Source organism: Lagopus leucura, unplaced genomic scaffold (genome assembly GCF_019238085.1).
Source record: "Lagopus leucura isolate 7727_CA_CO unplaced genomic scaffold, USGS_WTPT01 Super-Scaffold_73, whole genome shotgun sequence".
NCBI lineage: Eukaryota > Metazoa > Chordata > Aves > Galliformes > Phasianidae > Lagopus > Lagopus leucura.
The window spans coordinates 28395378-28423029 of record NW_024962252.1 but is presented as its reverse complement, the minus strand read 5'-3'; the positions used below and the strand labels follow the sequence as shown (position 1 = coordinate 28423029).

The window sequence follows — 27652 nt, the reverse complement described above, 5'->3', positions numbered from 1 at the left end:
GATCAGCCACAACGTAAAACCTTAGAGATCACAACAGAAAATAATTCCCCTTAAATAGTTAGACATACACAATGAGAATGACATTAAAGAATGCTTTGTGAAACCAAAATTCTAAGAGAACCAGAAGTTGCATGAAAAAATAGAAGGAATGAAGTTGTAAATGAAAGTAAAAGAACTGCTTGTTGGAAGAGTGCCAAGACACTCTGTGCAGAAATAAACCCAAATTCATCTCCAAAATTACAAAGAAAATCAATCTATAATGTAGCCTTTATGTATGACTTCAAAATTGGGTAAAGAAGAAGAAAAAAAAACAAACCAGGAAGTGCTGCATGCATCAAATGCTTTGTAAAGCAAAAGCTCTGACAGTAGTTACAAGAACTGCTGCAAAAGGCAGTACATACAGAAAACACATCTGGACTAGAAGACAATTTATGGAAACAGTTGCAGTTTCTTATATAGGCTACCTAAGGATTTAGCAGCCTCTTTGAAGGGGTACTAGTGTAAGGGAGCCAGTCACGGGGGACTTACAGCTCCTGTTGTATTAGGAGATAAAAGCATTTTAGCTGTAGTAGAGCACCAAGTCAGCCATTATTAATGAAGCTGTGTCTGCTGGTTTGAAACTTAGCCATGCATGCAAATCCTGCAACAAATACATCCCATGAAAGCTAATTTTCAGGACCACCACCACATGACAAGTATTCAGCTTGCAGTTGATTCCTCTATGGTTTTGCATGGCATTGCACAAAAGATTTTAGATATAAAAATTTTATCTATTTAAAATGCAGTAAGTTTGGATTCCCTACTCTGTCTGAACTCAGAAGATTTACTAAGTATTTTGTTTAGTTTGCACACAGCAGCCACATGACCGATCACAACACACACACTGGGGCTGACTGCTTTCTTCTTTAAAGGCTACTCACTTCAAGAAGACTTCAGGCTACGTTACTACGAAGTCTTACAGAAACCAGTCATGTTTTTCTTCATGAAGTCTGAAAACAAATAGCAATGCGTTCATCTAACACAATGCCTGGCTTTCAGGGAATCAGGATGAGAAATCCATCAGATCTGAGTGAATGCTGAAATTGAAACTCCCTGTTAAGAATATCATAAAGTGAGAAATAAAGAATATGCAACATGCAGCCCTATGCAATGACAATGACCTGATTTTCCAGGGAATCTTGGGAAGCGTTATATTGCATGTAAACTGAGTTTTATATTTCAGCCCATTGACCAGGATTCAATCCAAAGCCCTGAAGAACCAGATTTCAACATTAAGCATCAGATCGTAACAGGACCATCAGTAACACTGCAGTAGCCAACTCAGGAAGTTACGCACTGTGTAATGAGTAAATGATGAGGTAAAAGAGTAAAGAACAGCACATTATCTTACCCTTGTAATCTTAATGACCCAACAAAGTGTGAAACATTTTCTAGAGTTCAGAAGTCTCATTCAACAGCTCTAAAGAACTTTCTGAGGAGCTGAGAACTAATGTCACTTGCTTTCAAATGAATTCTGTAATCCCCAGATGTATGACAGCAAATCAAGGCAGAAACAGAGGTGAGTTATGGTGGCAAGTTCCATGTAGGATCAGAATTATCATTTAGACTAAATATTTTGACGTCAGCTCCAAAGGGCAGGGAGGAAAAGAGACTGACAGTAGCACAGGTAATAAGCAGGGAAAAAAAGGTTGCTGTATTTTAATTAACGCCCACCCACATCTTCTGGAACTGGAACTTGTCAAGCTAGTTACCAAGATTCAGTAAGATCATGAGTTCAGCTGTAAAATTAAGTACTAGCAAAAACTATGGGGAGTTCTTAAAGGCATTTTCCTTCACACCTCATGGGCATTAGGCAAAAAGAAGAAAACAAACAAACAAACCCTTAATGCACCAAAAGTGGTAAACTTTGGACTTAATGCCTGCTAGACACATTTTCAGTGAGATTCTACTGGCATTTCTCTTGGTCTTAATACTGTTTAATGACAATTCAAAAATGGAGATTTTTATTGCCAGAAGACCTGCTAAATTATGGAGCCCATACGTTTTCCTCAAGAATGTAACACTATTAATTAATGCAGGTATATTTTAAAAGTTAGTGAAACGGAAATATCTGGTGTATTCCCAAGTTTTTGTGTGAACTTCTGGTTCAGAGCAAGTACTTATGTAACTTAATGGCATTATATTTTTTTTTTTCAAATATATAATGCAAAGATGATCTCCATTACATTTTAAGCAATGGAGGTTGGAACTTGTGGTTAATCAGTATCACCAATTCATACAAGCTCTACAAGGTGAGCACACTGCGAGAACTAGCAGCACTTGATACAAACTAGCAGCAACGCTTGATACAAATCTGGCTAAAGTTGGTCCCTGAATCTCTGTTGCGCACGCTAAGAAAAGGAATGCTCTACCTAGGACCCCACTGGTTGTTTTCCTCTCACGTAAACTTCCTCATAAACTAATGCCCAAGATTCCTTTTTTTTTTTCCTCCTTTTTCCAGTGGATGTGAAAATTCAAGAAAGCTTTTTCATCTCATGACTTACTCATCCAATTTAAATACTGAAAGTAGTCATAAATCTTCATGATGTCAACACCCTTGTCGTACTAATCCGCAGCCCAGTTTCTTAGGAATTTTAGATCAGAGGAAAGCAATTTCCAGCACAGCCACCAACAGGAGACAGTATCAGTGCAGAACAGGAAGCTCCATTTGCCCTCTTTCAGCCACTGCTGCCTTTCAGTATCAACGAATTCAGTGACTGCTTACCATGGAAATTGTTAAGGAGCATTGCAGCATGAATTCAAATTTAATTCTCCAACCGTCTCAAAATCCCAGTTTTAAAGAAACAAAAGGATAAGGAATCTCAACAAGGATATGGAACCTCTTCTGATGTATTACAGAGGAAACGTTCTGTAAGCTACTGGACCTCTTTGTTACTTGGATAACTAAAGGCTGACAAGGACAAAAAAAAAATGTATCAGTTACGCACACAAAAAAGCAGCAACACAGCAATTTAAGTTCAAATGCTTGAAGACACACACACACACACACACACACAAGAAAAACAGAGACATGACTTAGGGGAGGCCAAATTGTTTTATTTAATTTTTTTTAGTGACCAATTAAATTTATGGTAGAAAGCTCTGCTCTTTTCCTTTTTGTTCTCTTAAAAGAAATCAGCAGTGCTCAACACGATGAGTTGGAATTCTACTCAAATTCCAGTTAATTTTGTTACAAACAGATAAACAGGAATTCCAGATACTGTTTCCAAGCAGAAATTCACATTTGTATGAAAATTCCATGTTTGTACTTGATTGGGACACAGAACATAGAACTATTGTCAGCAGTGCATGAATAAACCATTCACATTTGATCTGGAACCTTAACATCAGAAAGCTGTACTCTCCGTTCAGAATTTTCTTTACCTTGTGCAAATCAAGTCAAGTCTTCATGTGTCAAGCGCACACTTAAAACTGTCCATGTTGTATATACAAGACATCTACCAATCAGGCAGTGCAAAATACATCCTTTCATAACAAAACTAAAATGTACCTCTCAAAGTATGAACAAGAATATACACATAATACATGATGTACACTATTTACACAACCATAAAAAATATAATACAAGGAATTTTGTATGCGAGTATAAGACTTGACAGTCTTTCGTTTGTGGGTTTTTTTTTTTTTAATTTTTTTTTTTTTAATTTTTTTTTTTGTTTGCAACAAGGCATGTGTAAGTTTCCTGGATGGAGTTTGCTTTGCAGCTATTCAGAGAGCTTGGAAACTACACCTGAACTTTGAGGAGAGTTTTCAGATGGACTGCCATCAACTCCCTGTTTTGGTCAGACAGCTCAGCTGTGCCCCCCACCCAGTGGCTGGGGGGCTTTGGGAGAACACTGGGAGATGGCGGGTCACTGAATTTTGCCCCAGCATAGTTTTCTTTTTGGTTCGCATCTGTGAGGGTGATGGGTTTCTTGGACTTGGCATTTCTGAAGTTCTCTGTGTTTTTAAGTGGCTTTTTCTCCTGCTTCTGAATGATTTCTGGCGGTACCGAATCTTGCCAAAAGTTCTCAATCTTTTTTGCTGAGGCGATCTTTGTCAGCGGCACATTACATTTACTCTTCTGCCTGTTAATCTTTGGTTGTTCACACAGATGTAAACCGTGAACGGGCTGGCCGTGGGGAGTGGCAGCCTTCTCAGTCTTTCCCATCTTGTTCTTCAAGAACTGAAGAGACAAAGAATTCGCGTCAGCACACGATCCCTCTTTGGATTCCAGAGGCGCCCGTGGCAACGGACGCGACGGCAACGAGCCGTCACCCCCCAGGCTATCCCACGTCTTTACAACTCGTCCGTTACTAAGCGCGCTCCGGGACGCGGAGCCGCCACAGCCCCCGAGGACCCCTCACCGTCCTGGCTCGGCCGCCATGGGGCGCTGCGCCCCCCGCACGTCCCGCCTGCGCGCGCAGGGGCAGCTGGCGCGCAGCCAGCAGGCTAAATCCGGCTGTTGCTGGGTGCAGCGGCGGCCGCCCATTGGTGGAGACCGGCAGCCAATCGCCGACCGCAATTTCACTCGTTTCCCCTCCCCCCCCCCCCACGAACGTAACGGAAACTCTCCTCCCCCCGCCCCTCACACGCACACAAGGCGAGGGGAGGGGGTAAGCCGCCCGCTGCCCTCCCCCCCCCCAATCTGGGGGGGGGGACGGAGCTCCGTGAAAGGGAAAAAAGTCATTAAATCTCGGAGCCCCTTCTTACCTCCTTTCTGAGGGGTCTGCTGGGCGCGGGTCTGGAGGGGGTGGGTGCGAGGGACTCTTCGGTGGGGGTCGCCGCAAAGCCGGGAGCGGCAGAGACAGTTGAAGCAACGGGATCGCCGAGTTCAGCCGGGCCGTGCGCTCCCAGCGGCGTCCTTCTGCCCAGGCCGGCGCGGTGCTGCTGGAACTGCTGGTAACGGCTCGGCAGGAGCCCTGCGGGGCCCGGCCGGATCTTGCCCTTCCTCCGCCTCACTCTCTTCAGCGCGGGCCGCGCGCTGCCCCCCGGACCTGCCAGGCAGCAGCTGGGCTGGTTCTCACAGTTGTTGTCCCCTCGCCTGAGGTGCTGGAGGAGCGTCGAGGGCAGCCGCCGGGGATCTTCGGTGCCCGCCGAGATTCGAGTCAGGAAGGGCGGCGGCGCCGTGGTGGTGACCATGGTGGGACGTGGGTACCCAGAGCTGTAAAGGGAAGAAGGGGTCGAGCCCCGGCAGGGATGAGCGGCTCGGGTCGCTAAGGACTGTTTACCCGGGCTTTATAGGCTCAGATGGTGGTACGGTCGGATCGGCTGCTAGGAGAACATGGCGGGGGAGTGAGAGGAGCAGCCAGCAGCGCCCTGTGTTGTTACACGGGATGGGCACGCCCCCTTCCGCCCTCCCGCCAATCGCCGTGCGAGAACGGAGAGAGCGGCGTGCCTCTCCGCAGGGCACCACCAATCCCAGCGAACCGGTGGCCGCTCTGGCCCCACCCTGACCAATCGGAAGCGACACAAACACTTGTGGCTCCGCCCGCTTCCGCAGGCCGCCCAATCCGGGCAGACACAAACAACGGGCACGCCCCAGTCTCCGAGTCACGGGCTCGAAATGCGAAGCGAGCGGAGGGACGAGAGCTTCCCCCGTTGAGCACCACCGGCCAATCTCGCGCAGCGCAAGCGGCATCGGCCGCGCCCCCTCGCGCCGCTCAGCCAATCGGAGGAGACGTAAACAGGCGGCGAAGCGCCCCCCTCCGAGGTGGAGGCGCGTACCCGGCCGGGCCTGCCATGGAGGAGCCGGCGTCGCGGCCTGCTGCCGCTGCCGGTCCTCCAGCCGAGGAGGGAGCGAGCCGGGACGACCGCAGCTTGGAGGCCTTGAGCCTGGCCGCCGGCGGTGGAGCGGCGGCAGGACGTTCGCCGCCGGAGGGGCGGCAGCTGCCGGAGGGGCGGCGGGCGACTCTGGCGAGCGCCTTGGAGCTGGAGGGAACGGTGCTGCGCGAGGGGCAGCTCACGCAGTTCGTGGCCAACAACCTGGAGCGGCGGATCCGGCTGAGCGGCGTGCCGCGGGGCGAGCCGGCGGCGGCGGCAACGGCCGGCGGCAGCTCCATCCCCGCCATCGATCCCGGGGCGCTGCAGGACGTGGTGGCGCTTGCCGGGCAGGTGGCGGCGCAGGTGGACGAGCTGCTGCGCAACGTGCACTGCGGGCTGCAGGCGCTGACGGCGCTCAGCGTCGGCTGCATCCAGACCTACCGCGACGGTGTGGAGAGCCTGGGCGAGGCGGCCGACCTCAGCATCCGCGCCATGTACGCCCTGGTGGCGCGTTGCGAGGAGCTGGACCGCGCCATGCAGCCCGTGCCCGCCCTGGCCAAGCGCATCCGCGACATGAAGGGCACGCTGGAGCGCCTCGAGGGGCTGTGCAAGTAGCTCTCGGCGCCAAATGGCGGCCTGCGCGTCGCTCGGCGCCGCGGAGCTGTCCGCGGGCCGGGCCGGGCCGGGCTGGGCGGCCCGAGCTGCGGTCGGAGGGAGAGCGCTGAGCTGAAGCGCGGCACTTCGCTCGCGGCGCTTCCCGGCTTAACTCCATTAAAGAATTTGGACTCCTCACGCCTTACGCTTTCTATTTATTGAGGGCTAGGAAAACTGACCGAGCTCCATTAAAAGCGACCGTTGGTGATTCTGCCTGACCAACTTTGAAGTCGTTGTGAATAGTTTTTTGATGTTTACAGGCATACGTGCTGCTTTGCAGCTGACTTGGTGCGTGATAGGTGGAACTGTCTCTTACTGCTAGCTTTGTGTCGCAGCACACAACTATAAGTGATGGAAATGGGAGAATTCAAGTATGTAGCCAAACACCAAATCCATGGAGCAGAACTGAAATTCAGCTAAGAAAAGCCAAATTGCAAAGTTCTAAATAAAGGCCTTCAGGTAATACATGCTTTGCGTCTGTTAGTGTCTGCAGTTTTCACAGCATGGAAGTTCAAATGGTATCACTGTGAAATGTCTCTTTAATTGGAATCACAGAATCGTAGGGGCTGGGGGAGACCTCTGGAGGTCATTGCATCCAACCTCCTACTAAAGCAGGTTTCCTACAGCAGATCGCATGAGAAGATGTCCAGGTGGGTCTTGAATATCTGTGGAGTAGGGGACCCCACCATCTCTCTGGGCAGCCTGTTCCTGTGCTCCTTCACCCTCACAGTAAGGAAAGTTTTTCCTCAAGTTCAGATGGAACTTCATACGTTGCAATTTGGGCCCACTGCCCCTTGTCCTGTCTCTGCACCCCACTGAAAAATGATGAGAAATACAATTACATCACTGTGTTACACAAGTGTATGATTGACCTAAGTCCTTTAGTAGAATTTGTGCACTCAAAGCTGTTGTTCATGCATTGCTGTCTGCAGAAGTTACTTTGTTGTGCTGCCAGTATTTTCACTGAGGCCTAAGAGAAGTTCTCTGCTGGCTGTGGTTCTGATGCAGGTAGACTTCAGCAGTCCGTTTAGGTTCGGGTGTGCTTGGAACAAGATTCAAGATTTCATATAGAAACGATCACTGCATTTTGTAGTTTGTGTAGTGGTGTCGCTGGTGTGAGCAGTGTCCTCCAAAGGTCTTGGGGGAAAGGTATCCAGAAATACCACGAGTCCTGTACCTAAGTTTGTAGTGGTAAGGTTTGTAGTGGGTACAGCTCTCACCCCACTGCAAGCTCATCCAAAACACTGATGATACACAGTGCTTCTAAATACGCACAATACTAAATTGTAACAAAACAATGAGCTTTTTTCACTGCCCTGGTTTGCAGTCTGTGACCAACTTTGTGCCTCTCAGTGTGGCCTCCCCCTTGGCACGGGGAATATGTTTTGTATGCAGCCTTCCTGCCTGCACAGTGGGAGGATGCTGGAAATGAGCCAGGCTCTGCTCACTCTGTGATGTCAGCTAGGGAGTAGTTGTGGCTCCAGAAAAAGACTTATCAGTTAAAGAGTAGAGGTTAGTTGGGAGAGAAAGGAGAACGTGGGGCCTAGCAGATATCAGAGGTCACATCACACCAGAGGAACAGCAGTAATCTGGATAGTTTTGGGGTGTTATTCTTGGGAAAGTTTGTATTGTTTATCATGAGGTGCAGTCATTTTGTTGTGTTTTTTGTTTGTTTGTTTGTTTTTGTATATCAGGATTTAAGACCAATTTTGATCTTGTTCTACAAGTATTGATGAGAGGTACCTGACTTGTTTGTATAGTCACATGTACAGCTACATTCTGTTCATTCAAATGTTAAGCTTTTAAAGTAAACACATTTTTGTATACTACTGGTTTTCAATAGCTTTTCGTTTAAAGTCATTTATGTTAAATGCTAATTCTCTGCTGAAGTTGTTATGTCTGTGAAATAAAATAATTACTTTTTATGTTTGAAATTGTTACTGATTAGTTGTTGTTGAAGTGTTTCACATCTTAATTATTCCTTTTCTTATTTGGTAAAATAATTTGAAGCTAATTTAAACTCCGTTCTTGTACCTGCATGGAGACCCATTACTGTGATTGCAGGGCCAGTTTCACTCTGGGTCCCCAGGCAGTAATTTCTAACATGATGTCATTCATGGGATGAAAAAGAGCTGACTAGTGAATCACAGCCATGAAGGCAGTGGTAATTAGCCTGCATATTTTGCTTCTTTCATGTCAGTGTGAAGGCTTCAACTTGTGCAAGCATCAGACTCAGCTGAACAAAGTGGTTCTCATTCCCAGGTGCCTGTGTTATCCATGCACCACACATTCACTGTCTCTGTGGCAAGCGTGGCTAAATGAAACCAGCCTGTTCTGTGCCACCACAGTGAGAACCAAGGCATTTGTTCTGAGCCATACGAGTCAGCACTGGGATGTTAATGCACAGCTGCTGTGGTTTGCAGCCCTTCTCTCAATCCTGGCTTCCTTTTCTGCAGAACTGTGTCACTTGGCAGCATTCATATCAGTGCTGCTCTGATGCCAGCCCTGCCCTTGAAATCATATTTGGACTGCTCGTGAGCTACGTGCAGCTTGGAAGCCATCAGTGAACCTGATGGTGCTGCAGCTGGAGATTGCTACAGTGCCTTTTTGATCCTAGGCCAGGCTTTTGTGTGCCTCTTCTGTGTTAATCCTGGCACTCTCCAGCTTTTGGATGTTGAGCTTAGCTTTCAGGTTATTCGAGCCTTTTTTCTTAACCTGTCACTAAGCAGATAGAGTCATGTTTGGATTTACCAAGATTTAACACACATTTGCATATATTTTCTTGCTTAATCAAGTCAGCTTTACAGTTGACCTTACGTTCCTTATCAGCTGCCAAATGAACTGCTGTTCTGACAAGATGGACAAGGTCAGAGAAGAAAAACAACAAAATGACGTGCCAAACACTGAGCAAAGCCAGGTACAGAATTGGCTATTCCAGAATTTACTTCCCTGTTCCGATAACTGCCACTGACTCCACTAGAAATTAGGTTAGTTTGTTAATTTCTTTTCATTCAGGACAACTCAGAGTTGACTAAGGAAATCCTTTTTTTTTTTTTTTTTTTTCCTAAGAAAGGTGTGCTTGTTTCTCCTTTATTCAGATCTTTTTGTTCTTTCATTGTGATTCTTGACTGATCCCAAATCCATGCTTTTCAGAGAAGTTTTACCAGATAAAGCCTCACTACATCAGAACCCCCCAACTCCTCTGCAGCAGAAATGAATATCACAGACATTTCACTTTTGAGGCCGATTTCCAACGTTACTTAATTGTACCATGTGTTCAGTAAGTAAATATATATAAATATTTTGTGTATCTTGCTGCCAACTGTATACTGAAGTACAAAGTACTTTTTCCAGCCCTAAAGTCTTCTGCCTGGATTTTTTTGATTGACAGTTGTGCTTACTCCTATTCCTGACTGAGTTACAAAGCTGGTGAGGGGTCTGGAGCACAGGGCTTATGAGGAGCGGCTGAAGGAGCTGGAATTGTTCAGTGTGGAGAAGAGGAGGCTCAGGGGAGACCTCATTGCTCTCTATAACTACCTGAAGGGAGGTTGTAGTGAGCTGGGGGTCGGCTTCTTCTCTCATGTAACTGGTGGTAGAACTAGAGGGAATGGCTTCAAGTTGTGCCAGGGGAGATTTAGGCTGGACATCAGGAAATACTACTTTTCTGAAAGAGTGGTCAGGCACTGGAATGGGCTGCCCAGGGAGGTGGTGGAATCACTGATCCTGGAGGTGTGCAAGGAACGTTTGGATTTTGTGTTGAGGGATATGGTTTAGTGAGAACTATTGGTGATAGGTGGATGGTTGGACTGGGTGATCTTGTAGGTCTTTTCCAACCTTGGTGTTTCTGTGATTCTGTGATTCTGTATGTGGAACTGAAATTGGGAGCAGCATATTAGTTAAATTGAAGAAAATATGTCTCAGTATTAAAGACGCATCTATTTTGAAATGATTTTGGATAGCGTGGCTGTGCTACCAGAAGACAGAAAAAATAATTTTAATGCTTAAAAATTATCAACATTTTTACAGAAGAGTCCTAGATTAGCTATTGTAGCAAACTGTGTTATCTGAAACTGTGAAAACAAGTCTTCAATACAAAGGCTTTTGCAATAGGCATTATCGATCGTAAGGCAAGACTTACTGTCAGACTGCACAGTATGTCATCTTGGTCAACATTGGCATGTTCATCGTGTTCCTGCCACAGCTTACTTTTAATGTTAGGAAATTGCTTTGAGAGACATTCCTACAATCTGTGCAGAGCCAGGGGCTGAACTTGTTGATCTTTGCGGGTCCCTTCTGACTTGGTACGTTCTGTGAGTCTATGAAAAAGAATCAAATTAGAATGATTTCTGTGAAGATTGTCCCTACTTCTGTCCCAACCCTCACTTCTTCCAGGAAAGATATCATCGATTATCCTTTCTGCAATGTATGTAAAAGCACACATGAGAGGGAGTTTCTTTCCATTTCTCCTTTAGAAAGCTAAGACTGTTATTGCATCAGCTACAGGAACTGAAACTCCCTGGGTTTCACATTGCTGCTCCAGCTTGGTGGCTGATGAAAACTGTCAAGATCATTGCTCTGTGTTGTTCAAAGCTCAAGTAGCAGAAGTGGGCCTGGCTCTGGGCTTCCACCTTGGAAGTTAGAATCCTCCTACCCCCTGCCATGACAGCAATAGAATTATGTCCTTACCTGATAACAGCAAGAATGGTAAAGAATCAACATCTCACACCTTCCTGCAGTTGTTTCTCTCCTACTGTTTACACACACTAGAAGCAATGAAAAGAAAAAACAAAAGCTAACAACAAAAACCAAACACAACCCTCTGACCCAAAGGTTGATAACCGACCTTCTTTCCATGTCTGTGAGGATATCACTAGGTTGGCAACTTCATAAAGAATCGTAGTTTTGGCTACCAAGGATAATGCATGAGAGCTGGTTCTCTGCAGTTGTGTTAAATTCTGGTGAGAAAAGTGTAAAGAAAATAAAATCCTACATTTTTAGTTTAATATTGATAAGGTTGGGTGTATGACAGTCTGTGCAACACTTTCATAACTGCTATCTGTTTTTTGCTAGCAGGGTTCTGCTGTCGTGCACACTGGCTCAGAATGCATCAATGCTAATTAACTGGGAAAGCAGAAAAGCAGTATTGAGACAATCCCAAAATTTTGTTCAACAATTTCTTCTTTAAGTAGAAGAAAAGGCCATGTCTTTTCCTTATTTTCTTGATGGACAATGCTGGAAAAGTTCCCATCATTAAACTTGCTTATAATGCAAACAGCCGTGCCCAGTGAGTTAGGAAATACATTGTTAAGGAAAGCTTCCTTGTCTGGAAATACATATAAGCCCAGGAGAAAAAAAAAAAATCCACAAAGTTGTCAGATAATTATTTATAACTTTGCAGTGATCTAATAATAATATCTGGTTTGTCACAGGGGTTGTTGGACTGTACACTGTAGCAGAAAATAAAAAAGATCCGAAGTTGAAGCCTTACATATTTAATAAATGACTTAGCCTCATACCATTAGTGAAGCTTCTGGCCAGATTCACTGTAATGAGATTTTTCTTGTCTGAATTTGAACCGCTGCCATCAAGGAAATGCTAACTTGAAAATAAGCTCCTTTAAAGTCAAAGTATCATCTGACTTTGTTCCTCTTTCTGTTTTCACCGCCTAGACAATTTGTTTACTTGCTGGATTTTTTTTTCAGGCTGGGACTTTCCAGTGACGTCTCCTCAGCTGGAAAGAAAGCAGAGTTCTTCACTGCTGAACAAAATTGGGATTTTCCATTTTCCCAGCTTCTTCCCCTATGCAATTTACAGTTGGTGATAGGGATCTAGTTTGGTTTTATTTCCTTCTTCAGAGAAAGGGATTTGCAACTACAAGCCTTTCATCTCTCCTGCTCCAGTGTCATCAGCTTTCGAGAAAGTTTTTTGAAACTTATTATGGTTTCCACTTTCTTTACCATTTTCCACAGCACACCAGTTGTTTATCATTTCCCCTGAAAAATCCTTGCTTTGGGCCTTATTAGTTCTCGGCGTTAATATTTCATCCCATTCATCTTCTGGCTTCAGCTGTGTAGCTTACTACTTTAGTCTTGCTATCATACAACATGGTAACAACCTTCTTTCTTACTCTTCACTTACGTTTTCTTTCAGCTACCCTTGTTGTCTTTCATTCACTTTCTGCCTTAAGTTTACAACGTTCATCTGCACATATTGGCATAGGCTAGCTTCTGCTGCCTACCTGATATGCTGCCTTTTGACATCATTTGTTCCTTTGTTCTTGGCAATGTTTCACTAAGTTCCTTCTTACCTTCTTTTGCTGTTACTTCCTTGCTCTGCTTTCTGCAGTGCTCCCTGTATCTAGAATGATATTTGCTCTTGAGAACTGGATTATAGAATACCAAAGGCCGTGTGGCATGGTGAAGTGATGCAATATTTATGAAATACATTCAACTCCCGAAAGCAAACTGTGTTGTTTTTCCTTTTAACCATAGAAAGATTAAGTAAATACTAGAGTAAGAGTACTGCTCGATGGAATGCTGGTCTCCCTGTTTTTTTTTTTTGTTGTTGTTGTTTTTGTTTTTTTTTGGCATGTACATATTTAAGGCTCTCACTGATATTAATAAGAACCTCACAAATGGGCAGTGGTAAAAAAGAATGGGCTTGCATATTATGAATACAGGATATGCCAAGTCAGAACCTGACATCTGTTCACCGAGATTCAACTCATACGTGCTTTAGTAAAACAAATAAACTTCTCTAGCACAAGGCTGTTCTTCCCTTAGTGTGGTGATCCATGGTCAGCTGTCAAATGCAATTCATAACCAAAGTACTAATTCTCAGTAAGTGTTAGAATGTCTGTCTTAAAACAAACAAAATGTTGATCTCTACTGAGCTGAATAGCTCATGTAAAAAGTCATGCTTAGGCTGCAAAAATTCAAGTTTTACTAATGCTCCTTTAGGCCATTCTTCATATATACAATCTTTTTTGTTAAAATACATATCACCAACAATTACAAAAACTTCAGTCCAATTGAAAGCCAGGGTCTGTCTCTTACACTCTGACCAAACCGTAAGTGAGGTAACTGATTTGGACGTTGTGTAAAATGGGAGCCATGGAACATATTTCCTGTATGTGTTAATATAAACCAGAGAAATTGTGTAACATGTTGATGACTGCTGGGGTTTACACAGAGCTGTAGAAACTTCAGGTTGCAGTGTTCATTCATCATCATTCGTGGTTGTGAAATCAAAGGTACTTAGTGTCTGTCCTTGACTATTTATGAGCCATGTTTTGAGATAGAGACTAATGTTCTGTCTCAGAACTAGACCTTGTTAGCAGACAAAACAACCGCTGGGACAAAACTGCACGTTTCACTACAAATGTATGAGCCAGTCTGTTACAAATATCTTTCTGCTAGTGATTTGCTTAACAGTTGGGGAACAAAAGTTTCCTGGTCCAACACAGATGATCAACTTCTTGTTACTGAGTGTATCCTCAGTGGCACGACTTGTTACCTCTGCCTGCTAGGTAGCCTATCTTTAACAAAATGTAAAATGGCAGCTGGCTGCTGCAAACATGAGTAAGTCTTACCAAAAGGCTTATCTGTTTCATCTTTTCACTTAGGATTTTTCCTTATGTTCCTGTTTCATTTCTGTCTGGTTCTCCTTTCTTCTCAGCCACGGCTGAGCCCTAGGCAGCACTCCTGTTTTAAACTACCTCTAACAAAGTAAATCAATAAATAGACTTTGTGCATACGTTATGTTGGCACAGCTGACGCGGCAGAGGCCTGCAATCTTTTGGAGACCTGTTCCACACTTGACACCAGTGAATTGTCAGCACAGGAGAGCAGCACTGTGGTGAGTCAGTGCTCATGTGGTGTGCCCCTGGGGCAGAAAAACACCACAGATGCCATGGGGATCTGCAGGGCAGCTCCAGGTTGCTTCATTAGGAGAAACAAGAAGAAGAAGAAGTAGGTCAGTGGGGTGTGGGAGTGCCTGGCTGCTCCTCAGTCTGCCAGCTCAGGCCTGTGGGACTGGCACTACTTCCTCAGCGTCAGGAATTACTGTAGCACTGGACTGATTAATACCCTCAGAACTGGATACGCATGTATTTATCATGTGTTTGGATGCCATAGTTCATATAGAAGAGAACACTATTTCATGGTAAAAAGATGTGGGCTTTGTAGCCCACAGCCCCTAAAAAAGAGAAAACAAGTTCAATTCTTGTGGTTTTATCATCCATAGGTAACAAAATTAAACAAAAAAGACTGTTATGGTGCCAGTGGGTGTCAGGTGTTAAAGAACATGGCTGGATGGGGAACAACGGCAGATGTGACCATAATTCACTGACTGTGATTATCCCACATTCAACTCTTGGTTTCCTCCATATCAGAATTCTTAGAAGATATAGCAATAAAATTCCTTTGCAGTTATTCTATTAAAGTATGAGTAAAGTTTGTTCCAAGAATTTTTATACATTAGAGTAATGATTTCATTTTTGTACTTCTGTTAGTTCTGCTTCATGCATTAAAAGGACCCAAGATTCCTTAGGATGCTTGGTAGCTCACAAAGCTGAGATAAAGGGAGACCATGTTTTTGTCCAGCCCTGAGATATAACGAAAAGAGGAGCTTGACCCAACGGCACCCAGCAGTGAGGGAGGGAGGTCTGCTCACTCTGAGCTCCATCAGCTCCTGGCTTTGTTGACCCTGTGAGCACAGACCACGCTCAGCACGAGAGGGTCAAAGGGGTGTGTGAGCCCGATGTTCACTGCAGAGCTCAGCAAAGTGCCCAGGAAGGCCTTGCAGCAACTCATGTCCTGCTGACCCGTGGCCTGCAGAGCTGTGCTGCTCAGCCTGGAGCTACATTACTCCTGAAAAGAAACCTTTAACTAGGAGCATTTAGAACTAATGCTTTAGGTTTGAATGATGTACAGTTTGATACATAAAAACTCCTTTCTGTCCAGCTGGAACTTCAGCTGCCAAGCTGGTAAAGATTACCTAGCAACAGCTGCCCTTTTTGACACTGCTACAAACTGCAGTGTAGGGAAGAATGGAGAATAATTAAAAGGGTTGTGATTCAGAACAAAATGCCTTGTCTTTTCATTCTGACCATTCCCTTTGTGATAAGCAAAATTCACATCTAAGATACAAACAATTGAAACAGGCTTCTCAGTTTAAATTAGCATACCCTTATGTACAATCAGGATTATGTCCATATTGTTCATACTCTTTTGAGACCCTCTATCTCTGCGTCATGGTTCACTAATCCATTAATTATGTGTTTCAGTTCTGCTCATGACTCTCCACTGTTGTGTACAAATATTTTCTGACACATTTTTTTTAATTCTCCATGTTAGAGAATACAGATAGGCAGGGTTTGATTCACAATCCACTGAAACTCATAGAAGTCTTCAGAAAGCTTAGAATGTGCTCCACAGTGAGTCTCTGAAAAAAAATCATCATCCAATTATAGCAAAAGATAAAATACTGAACTCATTTCAGCACATCTAACTCTGTGTGTGGAAGGATATGTGGAGATTTTTCTCCCCAAAAGGGATTTTTGAAGAACAGTTTCTGAACAGCAGAAGTAGATCAGGGAATTCACAAAATGACTTTTCACAGAACAGTTAAGATTTCATAGGAAAAGCCTACACCCTTTCAGTGCGTAAAGACTACTTAGCCAAACTCCAAAACTTCCTACTGCTGGAACACAGTGTGAACCTCAAAGGCCAGGAAACTCATCTCAGGAAAGAGAAGTCATCTTTATACCTCCTTCCCTTTCTCTTTGTAATTCCCTTGAAGTCCATGTGGAGAAAAACAGCTTTATACCCATACCAAGTGAAGGTTTGAGTATGAAGACAGTAGGCTTATTTGTGTTCCTCTTCACATAACTACAGAAGGCAAAATCAACAGTAGAAAGAAATGGCGTTGACTTTATGTGACTTTGTGACCAGCAATAGACCTTGGTTATCACACTGCCTGAGGAAAAGCCCATTCTTTAATGTCTGCCCCAGGTTGTTACTGTGTGATGTAGCCTAAAGTGGAGAGAATGTGAGAAAGAATACTTCTAGGGAATTCCAGACATGTGCCTAATGAAAACGAATTTCTGTTTCTTTCTTTAAGGATTGCTTGGAAGAGGCAGATTTACAGCCTATATAATTTCACTGTCTAAAATGACACTTGCCAACTTATTCCTAAGGTTTGCAAGATCAGTGATACTGCAGACACACGTGCTAAGATATTCCTCTTGCTCTGTTATTGGTTTTGAGGGAAGCTTTTGCATGAAAGAGTAGGATGTGTTCTTGTAAAGCTTGTTCCACAATGAATACAGGCAGAAAGCAAAACTAACTCACAAGGACAATGTTTGAGCACCTTATTTTCTATATATAATTCCATATATATATATATATATATATATGTAAGTTGTATGCAATTAAAAAAAAAAAGTTTTTTAAAAAAAGCCATTATGGCTGCCAGGCTGATCACTTTGCCTCGTTATGTATTCTTTTCCTTTAACCAGTTCCTTCAGGCATTTTTAGGACTGAAACACCTCAAGACAGAGACTATGGTTTTCATTTATATTTGTACAGTATACTGTATATTTTGAATCTTACAGACATATCAATAAAAATAAGTCTGTCTGTATTTTCTCATCTACTGTATTATATAGCTCATACGCGTGTTATTCTTCACAGGCTTTATAAACACATATAACCATCTTATATATCCATAGGCTCAAACTTAAGATGCAGAAAGTCAGAGAGTGTCTGTGGATAATAACCTTTACTTTGTATGACTGATTACATGAGAAAAATATTTCTACCTGTACAGCAACCCAGAACTCAATCATCACGTACACAGGTTTACAGGCATAAATGCTGAGCCCCTCTGGCTATTTCAGGCAGTAAAGAAGTGATCACACCCAGTAGCAACAGACTCTCTGCTCTGCTTCCCACATGGTCCAAGGCCTCAGTTACACAGTGTGGGGAAGTCTCTGTACTCTCAGGACGTGCTGGAGACACAACAGCACACCAACGTGGTTAAAAGCTGTTAGTCTACTTTATTGTTGAGCACTGTTCTATTTATGCATGTTAACAAAGCATTCTACAAAACACTCTTTAACTGTTCGCACAGGCGCTTATCCAGTCAGAGCCGTGAGACGTCCTTTCTTCTTCTAAAGGTGTCCTTGGTTCGCATGATGCTTATCTTGCTCCACAGCTGCTGCTTTAACAGTTTTTCCAGCTGCTGCTCTGAACACTTTTTCTTGTATTCCCACAATTCCCCTTTTTGTTTATTCACAAAACTACTAGCATACTATAACACAGTAACACTAAAGTAATTAGAACTCAATCAAGGCCTCGATTGACAGTACTCTAAATGTGAGAAAGGAGACAAGGCAAATGTAGCATAATGACAAGAAATACTGTTAACCTACCAAAAAAACCAAACACACGTTTGGCCTGCAGCCCAACTTTCTGCAACTTGGAAATAAATCGTTGAGGATTTATTAGAGTTCTGTGTTAATCTCTAACTGCTTTGAAAGAGGTCTTCAACTTTAATATATACTGATATATTGATTTTGAAAGATCACTAAGATTTATACAACAGACGCTTTTAGAGTGCTCATGATTATGCCTTGGGCTAATAGAGAATTAATAGTCGGACAACTTTTGCATGCCAGATAGAACTGGGGGCATTGTTACTTACTGACCCTCGAGAACCAACAAAAAAAGAGAGAGAAAGTACATGGTGGTGGTGAATGCGATAGGCAGTGCCAGCAGGGCGTCCCCTGCTTCAAGGTGCACTTTTCCTCTCCCACCCATCACAGATTCTTTCTTGCTTTTGTTCTTCTTGGGGTCTGAAGAGTGTTTTCCATTTGTACACTGTATCTGCATGGCCAGTGCGCGATACAGAGCCCAAGTGGAACAGTTAGCTGCGAACATAATAAACTATCAAGCTTAGCTCTCTGAGCATTCATCTTTGCCTCAGGTGATGTGTTGTCATATTTTAAAAATTCCTGATAAGTGGGATGAAAGAAGGTGAATCATTCTATAATACAGGGTCATCCCTTTGCCTGGGATTCCTTTCCAGGTTTTATCATTGCAAATCAAGAAATGCTATTTGATAGGCTGATAGTATCATAACTGAATGTTACTAATACATTAAAATAGCTATTCCCGTAGATTCCAGCACTGGTAACATTAAATCCTGTTTAATTCACATTCAATCTACTTCTAAAATAAAGGAAGTACTCTTTCACATTAACAATACAGGAAAATCACCCCCTATATTATACCACTGCAATGCAACAAGCTACAAGTCAATACCAAACAATAAGAAGCACAAGACAGTCATTTCAAGTCTGGTATCAGTCTTTCTCATGGTCGTTTCACATCCTGGTGCTGTCCCTGCACTGGGACCCTGGGCTGCTTGCTCTCAATGTTCCAAAGAGGAGTAAACATGGCCGAGCTGCGTCAACTACTCCTCCACAATTCCCCCTTTTTCTTTTTGCGCAAGCAAGACAGCAGCAGACATTTTGTTGAGCAAGTGTTTTACAATTCTAATAGCTATACTAATAACTATAACACCTAAAACAATCATTAGAAGACCACGAAAGCCTTCCTTTACCAAACCTTGCAGCCATCTAGTAATACCCCATCCCTCTAGCCATTTGTCCAGCAGACTGACATCTTGCTGTATCTTATGTGCATGTGATAGACTCATGAATTGACTCACTATGGTCACTGAAATTGAAGCAGCACCTACCATTAAAATCCTCTCATCCATGTCCCTGCGCTAATAGCAAAAAGTCAATGGCAGCTCTATTTTGCAGCAAGGCATGGTGTAAGCCACTTTGATCTAATAATAATTGCTCTAAAATACCAGTGGTTACATTCGCTTGTTTTTTCTGCCCAGCATGCTAAGCAAGCTATAGTTTTTTGCGCATTCCCAGCAACAGCCCTCGGTATAAAGACTGCTAAAGCCACCCATGAAGCCACAGATAATAATTCCACATTGTTGCTGCAATCTGGCGGTAGACCTATGCTACATTTAGAGCGGATGACACGCATTTCCTGGAAAGTGAGAGAAAACATAGTGAGTTTACCAATGTAACATGGACCCCCAAAAGCATTTCCTGGTATACCCTGCCAGGCATGCTCCCCACATATTAGAAAATACCCAGGGGGTAGCGTTTTTGCTTCTGTGGGCTGATCAAAATTTGTGTGGTGTTCCATCCAAACCCAACTGCTCCTAGTGTGGTTGGTACCGTAGTATTGGACTGATAAACCGGTTGACCATACCCGCACCATGCCTATACTGAATAGTCTACTTGCTTAGGAGAAACTATCGTCCATGTTTGGTTTCCTTGTGGTTTTCCAGGGAAAGGGATTCGGAACGAGTAACTCCTAATAGCCTGTTGCCATACTGAGCGTGTATAATTGCCAAACATGAAACATATTTTCTTGTGTTACCGATCTGTTGAACTCCAAAAAGATTCAACTCCCAGGGTATAGTGGTATTGAGACCCTTAAGAAGCTTGAAAGAACAATCACCTGGAGTGTCTAATACATTGCAACTACCTGTGGAGTAAGCAGAAAAGTCAGAATCGTTTAGAAACTGCATTCCTATTAAACAAGTTTGAAAAGGATCAGTGGCAGAAGCAAGCGCTAAGCAGAAGTTGGTCTGTCCTGTTGATTGAGCCCAGGTGACCCACATGTTTTGCCGTGGTTTGATTTGGTGCAGTTCAGGTAGCACTTCTGCGGCAAGGGCAAACATGGCGAGCAGGAATACAAATAGGGCCGTCATCTGTGGAAAGACAAAAATAACCTCTTCCTGCAAATATAATAGTACTTGGGCCCTTCCAATCTCCAGGATCTTTGTAAGGTACTTTTGCAGACTGAGATAGTACTCTCATACTAGTGCTTGAATGATGCAAGGTTATAGCAGGTACCAATGAGCCTCCTCGTACAGAAAGGAAGTTAAGGGAGAAAAGAGCGCTCATGAGGTGATCTGGCACAGCACCTACATCACCCATTCGGTTTTGTTGCGCTTTTAGTGTAGCATGCACGTGTTCTATAACAGCCTGACCTCTAGGAGTATGTGGGATCCCAAACTTACGTTGAATTCTCCACTTTTGCAAAAAAGACTGTACTGACTGTGACTGATAGTCCGGCCCATTATCCATTCTAATTTGTTTTGGAACTCCTAGGATAGCAAAACATGCAATCCAATGTTTAATGACATGCTTAACAGATTCTCCCGCTAAAGGAGAGGCCCATGTAAACCCAGAGTAAGTGTCAGTAGTGACATGAACAAACCACAACACAGAGTTCAACCGAACTCTGCAATATGGGTGATATCTGTTTGCCACACTTCCAATGCTTGTAAGCCTCGGGGATTGTAAGCCTCGGGGATTCCAATGCTTGTAAGCCTCCCCAGCCCAAGGCCACTGTTATGGTGACTGCACTGTGGACATGTTTGTACTATGAACCTTCATTATTCAATATTAAACTGTCTATGTAAACCACAGGCATTTTGATGAAACATCTCATAAGAGCTATGAGCAGCATCAAACAGATTAACAGGAATCACCATAGCCAATTTATCAGCTACAGCATTATCCTCCCCTAAACCAAGTGTATTTAGGTGGCTGCGAATATGGATGACACAATATGGTTCCTTTCTTTGCCACACGTGTGTTTAAGATGTAAAAACATAGAGATAAGCCACATATTCTTGTTGTCTCTAATGTGGGCATTCTCAGTTCTTTGACATATGCCAGCTGTGTAAAGGGAATCGGTTACAATATTTAGAGGTTCATTTGGCCACACAGTAAAGGCCAACAAAATCACTTTTATTTCCATAGTTTGTAAGCCATCTTGTGGCTCTGTGGCACAAACTGAAGCTTCCAGCTATTGTCCCACCACACACAGACAGCTCTGTGGCTCCGGCATCCAGCATTAGTATACTGTGAGACCATTCACTGGTCGTCTTGAATAGCGAGGTATTTCAACCCAGCCAGTATTTTCCAGGAGCTGCGCTACTCGCTGATCTGGGTGTTCTGTATGCAAACGACCAGGGTACCCTTCTAAAGCCAACTGCAAGGAGAGGGAGTGACAGCACACCCACACTGCCCACAGCGAGGTAAAGAATAAACTAATATCGTCAGGTTCTCGCCCCACTATGCAGAGAACTCTGTCTCTGCCCACATGAATGAGTTCAGCTACTGTATCAATACGAGTCATCAAAGATGACTGAGGCTGAGCAGGGGGAAACAGCCATTCCAGCAAAAAAAAGAAAAACAACACAGAAGGAGAAGTAGGAGATTATTTAGTAGGCCTGTTTTGAGGAGAAGTGAGTGTTTTTTTTCCATTGACAGATGACTGTAAAAGCATGCCTCCCCTGGACATACACAAGAGAAATGTTGTGAAGTAGGGATTGATGATGGCTAGCTGCCGATTGAATTTGGGCCGTAATCTGAGCTAAAGCCTGCTTAGCCTCAGGTGTGAGCACAATCACATCATTAGCACGTCTCTCCCTTAACAATTGTAACAACTGTTCTAGCTGAGCGTTAGAAATGCCAACCGATGGCCGTAGCCATTATGAGTGACCTAAAAGAGTTTGTAAGTCAGTGAGTGTAGAAATGTCAATTTTCAATTCTGCAGTTTGAGGGTATATCATAGCATCTGACAATTTCCAACTCAGATATAACATAGGAAAGATGCGTTGCACTTTCTCCGGTGCCACTGTAAGACCAAATTGAGAGAGATGGGAGATTAATTGCACTTCCCAGCTATTGGAAGGCACCCATCACTTCCATTTGATCACTGATTTTCCGGAGGTTGTGCAGCAGGTGCCATTTGCCAGATTTCTTTGGAATAACAAAGATTGGTGTATTCCAAGGGCTAGTGGAAGGTCGAATATGACCTGCTCAAAGTTGTTCCTGTACTAACGCTTGTGCAATTTCTAGATGTCCCTTCGACAATGACTACTGCTCCACCCATATTGCTTCATCTGTTTTCCAGCTGATAGGAATAGGTGGCGGTGCTGCAGTGACCATTAGACTAAATCCTGATTAGTGTGCCTACTTCCAATTTGGGACAGAATATCACGACCAACTAGCATTTGCAAACCATTGGGCAACGCAGCAACATGTAATAGGAGAGAGATTACTCTTTCTCCCTTAAGCTGAAATTGCACTAGGTGCTTAGAACGTTTTGTAGCAGAAAAATCGCCAACACCACTAATGTTTGTGACAGGGGAGGCCGCCCATTGCACAGGCCAAACAGAAGTAGATACAATAGAGACATCAGCGCCTGAGTCTAATAAAGCTTTTACTGATGTCTCGAGAAGTCAACGTTACTTGTATCATTGGCTGTTCCCCTGTTAGACAGGCTAGAGGGCCAGTTGGCCCAAAAGCCCCTATCCTAGGACCATCCCTTGCAGGAGTTTGGGCTGGTATGGGAATTAACTGTGCGATTCTTGACCCAGCTGGAATAAAGACAGGAGGAGTGATAGTATATAACAAGGCATATTTAGGTCCAACATAATCAGAATCTATCACCCCCAGAATTAACATCACAATAGATAAGCCCAATGAAGATCTACCCATCAGCAAAGCATGCAAAGGCTGATGTTGAGACAATGGTCTGTGGGCAACTAATTTCACCTTGTGAACCGCAGTATCATGTAAATAGGCATCTACTGCAGTTGCCACATCCACTCTGAGACTACCTCGGGTGCCAGGGACAGGGATTGAGGTAGCCTCCAAGTTGCTGCTCGGAGTACTTGTATTGGGGCATGCCGAACTTTCATGCTCCCCTGGCTGTTTCCTGCCTTGAGGCAAACCTGGGCAGAATGAGTGGGCTGTTGACAATGATCATGCCATACTTTTTTAGTGCAATTGTGCTGCATATGACCAACGATAGCATGTAAACTTCTCATTCCCGCCCCTTCTTGGTGACGGTGTAGCCATAGCCACTTGCACAGCGGTGGCAATTTGCTCAACTTGAGCTACATGTTGCAACATGCTTTTGACTGTGGCTCCCTGTGGAAGCGTAGCTAATATACCCTTAGTATGGTTATTGGCATTATCATGCACCATAACCCGAAATAGCTGCTGTTTAGTTTCTTCAGGCAAATCACTATCCTGAATTGCTAACCACATTCGACCCACATAACCAGTAAATGGTTCTGTAACCCCCTGGCGCACAGTGGCAAAAGTCAGTTCCTTTTTCCCAGCAGGAACGGCAAAAATTGCCTCCAATGCCAGTCTAGGCAACAAGTGGTGAAAAGCTGCTGCAAAAGAAACCTGTGTGTCAGAGGAGGCATAAGGACCTATCCCTGTCAGCATTTCTGCTGTAATGCCGTACAGCGAATCAGCAGGCTGCCGAGCTATTCCAGCCTCACAGTGTGCTCTATTGGACCACTCTTGGAGAAACAACAAATTTTCTGATGGTTTTAATAGCAATCTACCCAAATTTTTTATGTTGTTTGGCATATTCACATCAGCAGTAAAAATCCATTGAATAATTTGTTCAGATACCTCGGCTTTAAGGCCGTACTCCGTAACTGTTTTCCACACTTGTAACAGTTTCCAAGCATGGGATTCTTGTTGCGCACCCTGCTGATTATATACTACTGGGCACACGATTCGAGAAGCCGTTTCCCATTGCCCCTCCAATAAAGCATCACGGATTACCCCTGACCACCGTGAGGGAAAAGCTGCCAGGTGAGTCAGTGGAGCAACAGGCGCTATCAGTAGGATGGGACCTGTAGAAGGCACTGGTTGAGAACCTCGGTCAGGCCCTGTATCCCTTTTTTGCTGCATACAGATTTCCAGGCTACGTAATTGCTCTGTTAATATTTTAACCTTGCAATCCAGTTTTTCCAGCCCCTCACCCCCATCGTCACTCTCTGATTCTGCAGGAGACTGCTCCTTGCAGTGCCCATCAGGCGTGAAGTCAGGTATAGCCCCTTTTCCTTGCTGCAATACTGCAGATGACTCAGTAGCAGTGCAGCAGCAGTGTCATTTGAGAGATCAGGGGCTGCTGCCTCTACCAATGCTTTTATCTGACCTGCCGAGGAACACACAGGGTGTGTGATACCCTGAACAGGCACATCAAATTCCAAAGCCAAATTAGTTGTTGTACCGACCAGTGCCTGTATAGCTGCAGCAGTTACCTGTCACTCGGCTTGCACAGCTTTTAAAGTATTAATAATAGACCTCCACAAGGGGCCAAGGGTCCGCAACAACTTTTCTTCCTTTCCACCATTGATGACTGAGTCCCACATGTGGTCCCCGATATCCCGCCATTCGTCAATGCTGAATATCAGCGCAACTTTCAACAAATGTCCCTTCTTCTGAGCCCAGTGCACCAGCTCGGTCATGCCTTTAGGAGATGACTGCTCCCCTCTCTTAGAGAGTAAACTTAACAGCAGTTTCTCCACAGCTTCCCATTCCATCGTGGATACAGAGGGCAGGTCATGACCCCGCTTCCAGCTATCACAACACTTACTTCGGTGCCAGCTTCCAGCTACGGAAACACTTGTGTTGGTGCCAACTCTCTGTGGCAAGTGTCCTGCCGTTGTCCACTTCCCTGAATCGTCCCACGCCATCCCTGTTCGGGCACCAAATGTGGGGAAGTCTCTGTACTCTCAGGACGTGCTGGAGACACAACAGCACACCAACGTGGTTAAAAGCTGTTAGTCTACTTTATTGTTAAGCACTGTTCTATTTATACATGTTAACAAAGCATTCTACAAAACACTCTTTAACTGTTCACACAGGCGCTTATCCAATCAGAGCTGCCAGACGTTCTTTCTTCTTCTAAAGGTGTCCTTGGTTCTCATGCTGCTTATCTTGCTCCACAGCTGCTGCTCTGAACAGCAGTTCAGTTTTTCTTGTATTTCCACAATGCAGTTTCAACTACAGCCTCTGCTCAGGGCAGGATTTTGTGAAGGTACCCATCCTCAGCACAGAAACTAGAAAGCGTAGCATCAGATGTGCTGTTTTACTGTGTGATCTCACCAGATCAGCTCCAAAGATTATGAGTCACGCTTTCCACTTACTTTAATTAGTTTGTTTCTCTGTATTGCGTCACACTTCTCCCTACCGCTACTCATCACGGAATTCCAGTTGATTGACTAAAATTCCATGGCTATCCATACTGAAAGCACACTGTTGTGTGATTTCACTTTATGCAACAGATAGCATGTTCTTGAATGTTACATCTGGATACTTTTCAAGGTTTAGGATTTCACTGAAAATTGTTCCTCACATCTGATGCAAGGCCACCAGTGTTGAGGTCAAACTGCAAGAACACTGAGGAGGTGGGTGTCAGCCCACTGGGAATTTGTGTTGTTTTGCTCATGATCCTGCTGCCCAGATGCTTACCTCCATCGCATCAAGCCCTCTATCAGTTCAGTTGCAGAAGAATTCAGTTGCAGAGGAACAAGAGGAAGGCAAGTCGGTGTGTGCAGTCACACCCGTTGTCCTTCAATAACAGCAGCCAGATACTTTCCTCGCTCTGTAGGTGTGAGGAAGGTTTGCGGACACACAGCTTTCTGATTCCTTTATAGCATGATACCCAGTTCAGGGACTGGGATTTAAAGCAGCTCCATCTGAAACTCACTGCCTGCTTCCTGCCTATACAGAGCTTTATTCTACAAACACCGTAATACCTTAGAGGCTTGTGCTAAAAACACATTTTCCCAGAATGAAACCCTGACAGGAAATTTAAGATTCACGTGAAGATTTGAAAGCAAGTTGCTTTTATTGCATCCATTAATCCGTGGGTTTTATTACCGCTATGAAAAGGAGGGTGTACTAGATATCTGGCTTGTCTTCTGCTGGAATTTGTGTTAGGAACTGTATCATAGTCTTGCATTATGGAACAACTTCAGGAGCTGATTTGGCTGGCTTCATGCTGTTTCCTGTTTACTTTGGATAGGAAAATAACTGTACTTTAGCTTACATCATGTTAAGTCTGTGAGGCTATGGTGCCCCCTAATGTTTGGAAGATTACAGATCGGTATTTTGCTGCTGAACTCTCAAAGCTCTCTGCTGGAAGAACACTGTAAATGACATTTTCTCCAATATATTGGAGAACGTGGAACATAGTTTGAACATCCCTTTTTGTTATTTTATATGCACAAGCATTAAAATAGTTCCTTCAAAGTCTTATTTTCATTGTCAAACATAGAAGAATAATTGATTTATCTAAGAAGTCAGTTTCTTAGTTATTTCCTGACACCAAACAGGTGGACATGGTTTAAAAACTGTTAAGCCATTAGCACTTTCTTTTCGCTTATGGAAGAGCTGGTGAATGCTCAGCATGTTTAAATGTCTGCATGTTTAGGTTCTCTAATTAGCATAAGTGACCATAATGTTAAATATGTTTTCAAGGTACTGGATTATATTATTATTATTATTACTATTATTATTGTTGTTTCTGATGCTGTTAGAATCTAAGCACTATTGGAATAAGGTACAACTACAGTATCAAAGAAGTTGTAGTGCTTATTCATATTTAAACAGCACTCCCCTTCCTCTTTCCCCCGCAAAAGCTTCATGCCTCCTGAGCGTAGGGTTGTTGACACATCAGTATAGAACCTCATAATCTTTATTAAGGCATAACAGCTGGTTGGTTTCCTTTGCCTTGAACATATGTCACTGCTAGCATACCTAAATGAACTAGTTTGTTACAATAGTAATAAAAGTCATTATTAGTATACTATATGCAACTAATAAAAGTTAATATTAATAAAATGAAAAGTGTGAGGTTTTTCACCAGCAGTAGTTTGAATAAATGTTCAGTCTGTAATGAGGAAAAAAGGTATAAATTGTGTTTTTCTCATTTTTTTTCATGTTCATATGTTGTTTTTTTTCTTTTTTCGAGTCAAAGTAGAACACAAATACAGCTCTCCGCTACCAGAAACATTGCAGATGGACTGAAATCAGAGAAGCCAACAAATCTGTGATAGAAGGAATGAACCTTATCCTGGGAAAATAACTTACTGATTGTCGTGTTTCCTCTGAGAGAAGGATTATAATTGGCAAACAGAAACCAGGGTTCAGGAGTTTGAATGCATGGAAGTAAAAGAGAAGCAGCATACAGGGAAGAGAAGAGGGAATTCTATACCATGGACTATGAAAATATTTGCCGTTGTTTTCTCAAAGCATTGCACAACCACT

At 43.7% G+C, this 27652-nt stretch overlaps 2 protein-coding genes across 2 annotated transcripts; one reads left to right on the top strand and one right to left on the bottom strand.

The window, feature by feature from the left end:
* Window positions 1–3075: 3075 nt before the first annotated feature.
* On the bottom strand, window positions 3076–5353 carry PNRC1 (proline rich nuclear receptor coactivator 1). Its single transcript, XM_042895330.1, has 2 exons — window positions 4753–5353; window positions 3076–4225 (listed from the first exon to the last, which is right to left on the bottom strand). The coding sequence occupies exons 1-2, from the start codon at window positions 5179–5181 to the stop codon at window positions 3785–3787; spliced, it is 870 nt and encodes a 289-aa protein (XP_042751264.1). The 5' UTR covers window positions 5182–5353; the 3' UTR covers window positions 3076–3784.
* BORCS6 (BLOC-1 related complex subunit 6) lies at window positions 5265–6921 on the top strand. Its single transcript, XM_042895329.1, is given in 3 exon segments — window positions 5265–5620; window positions 5623–5747; window positions 5749–6921. Coding segments are annotated over 3 exon segments (1125 nt in total). The 5' UTR covers window positions 5265–5289; the 3' UTR covers window positions 6418–6921.
* The last annotated feature ends 20731 nt before the right edge of the window (window positions 6922–27652 follow it).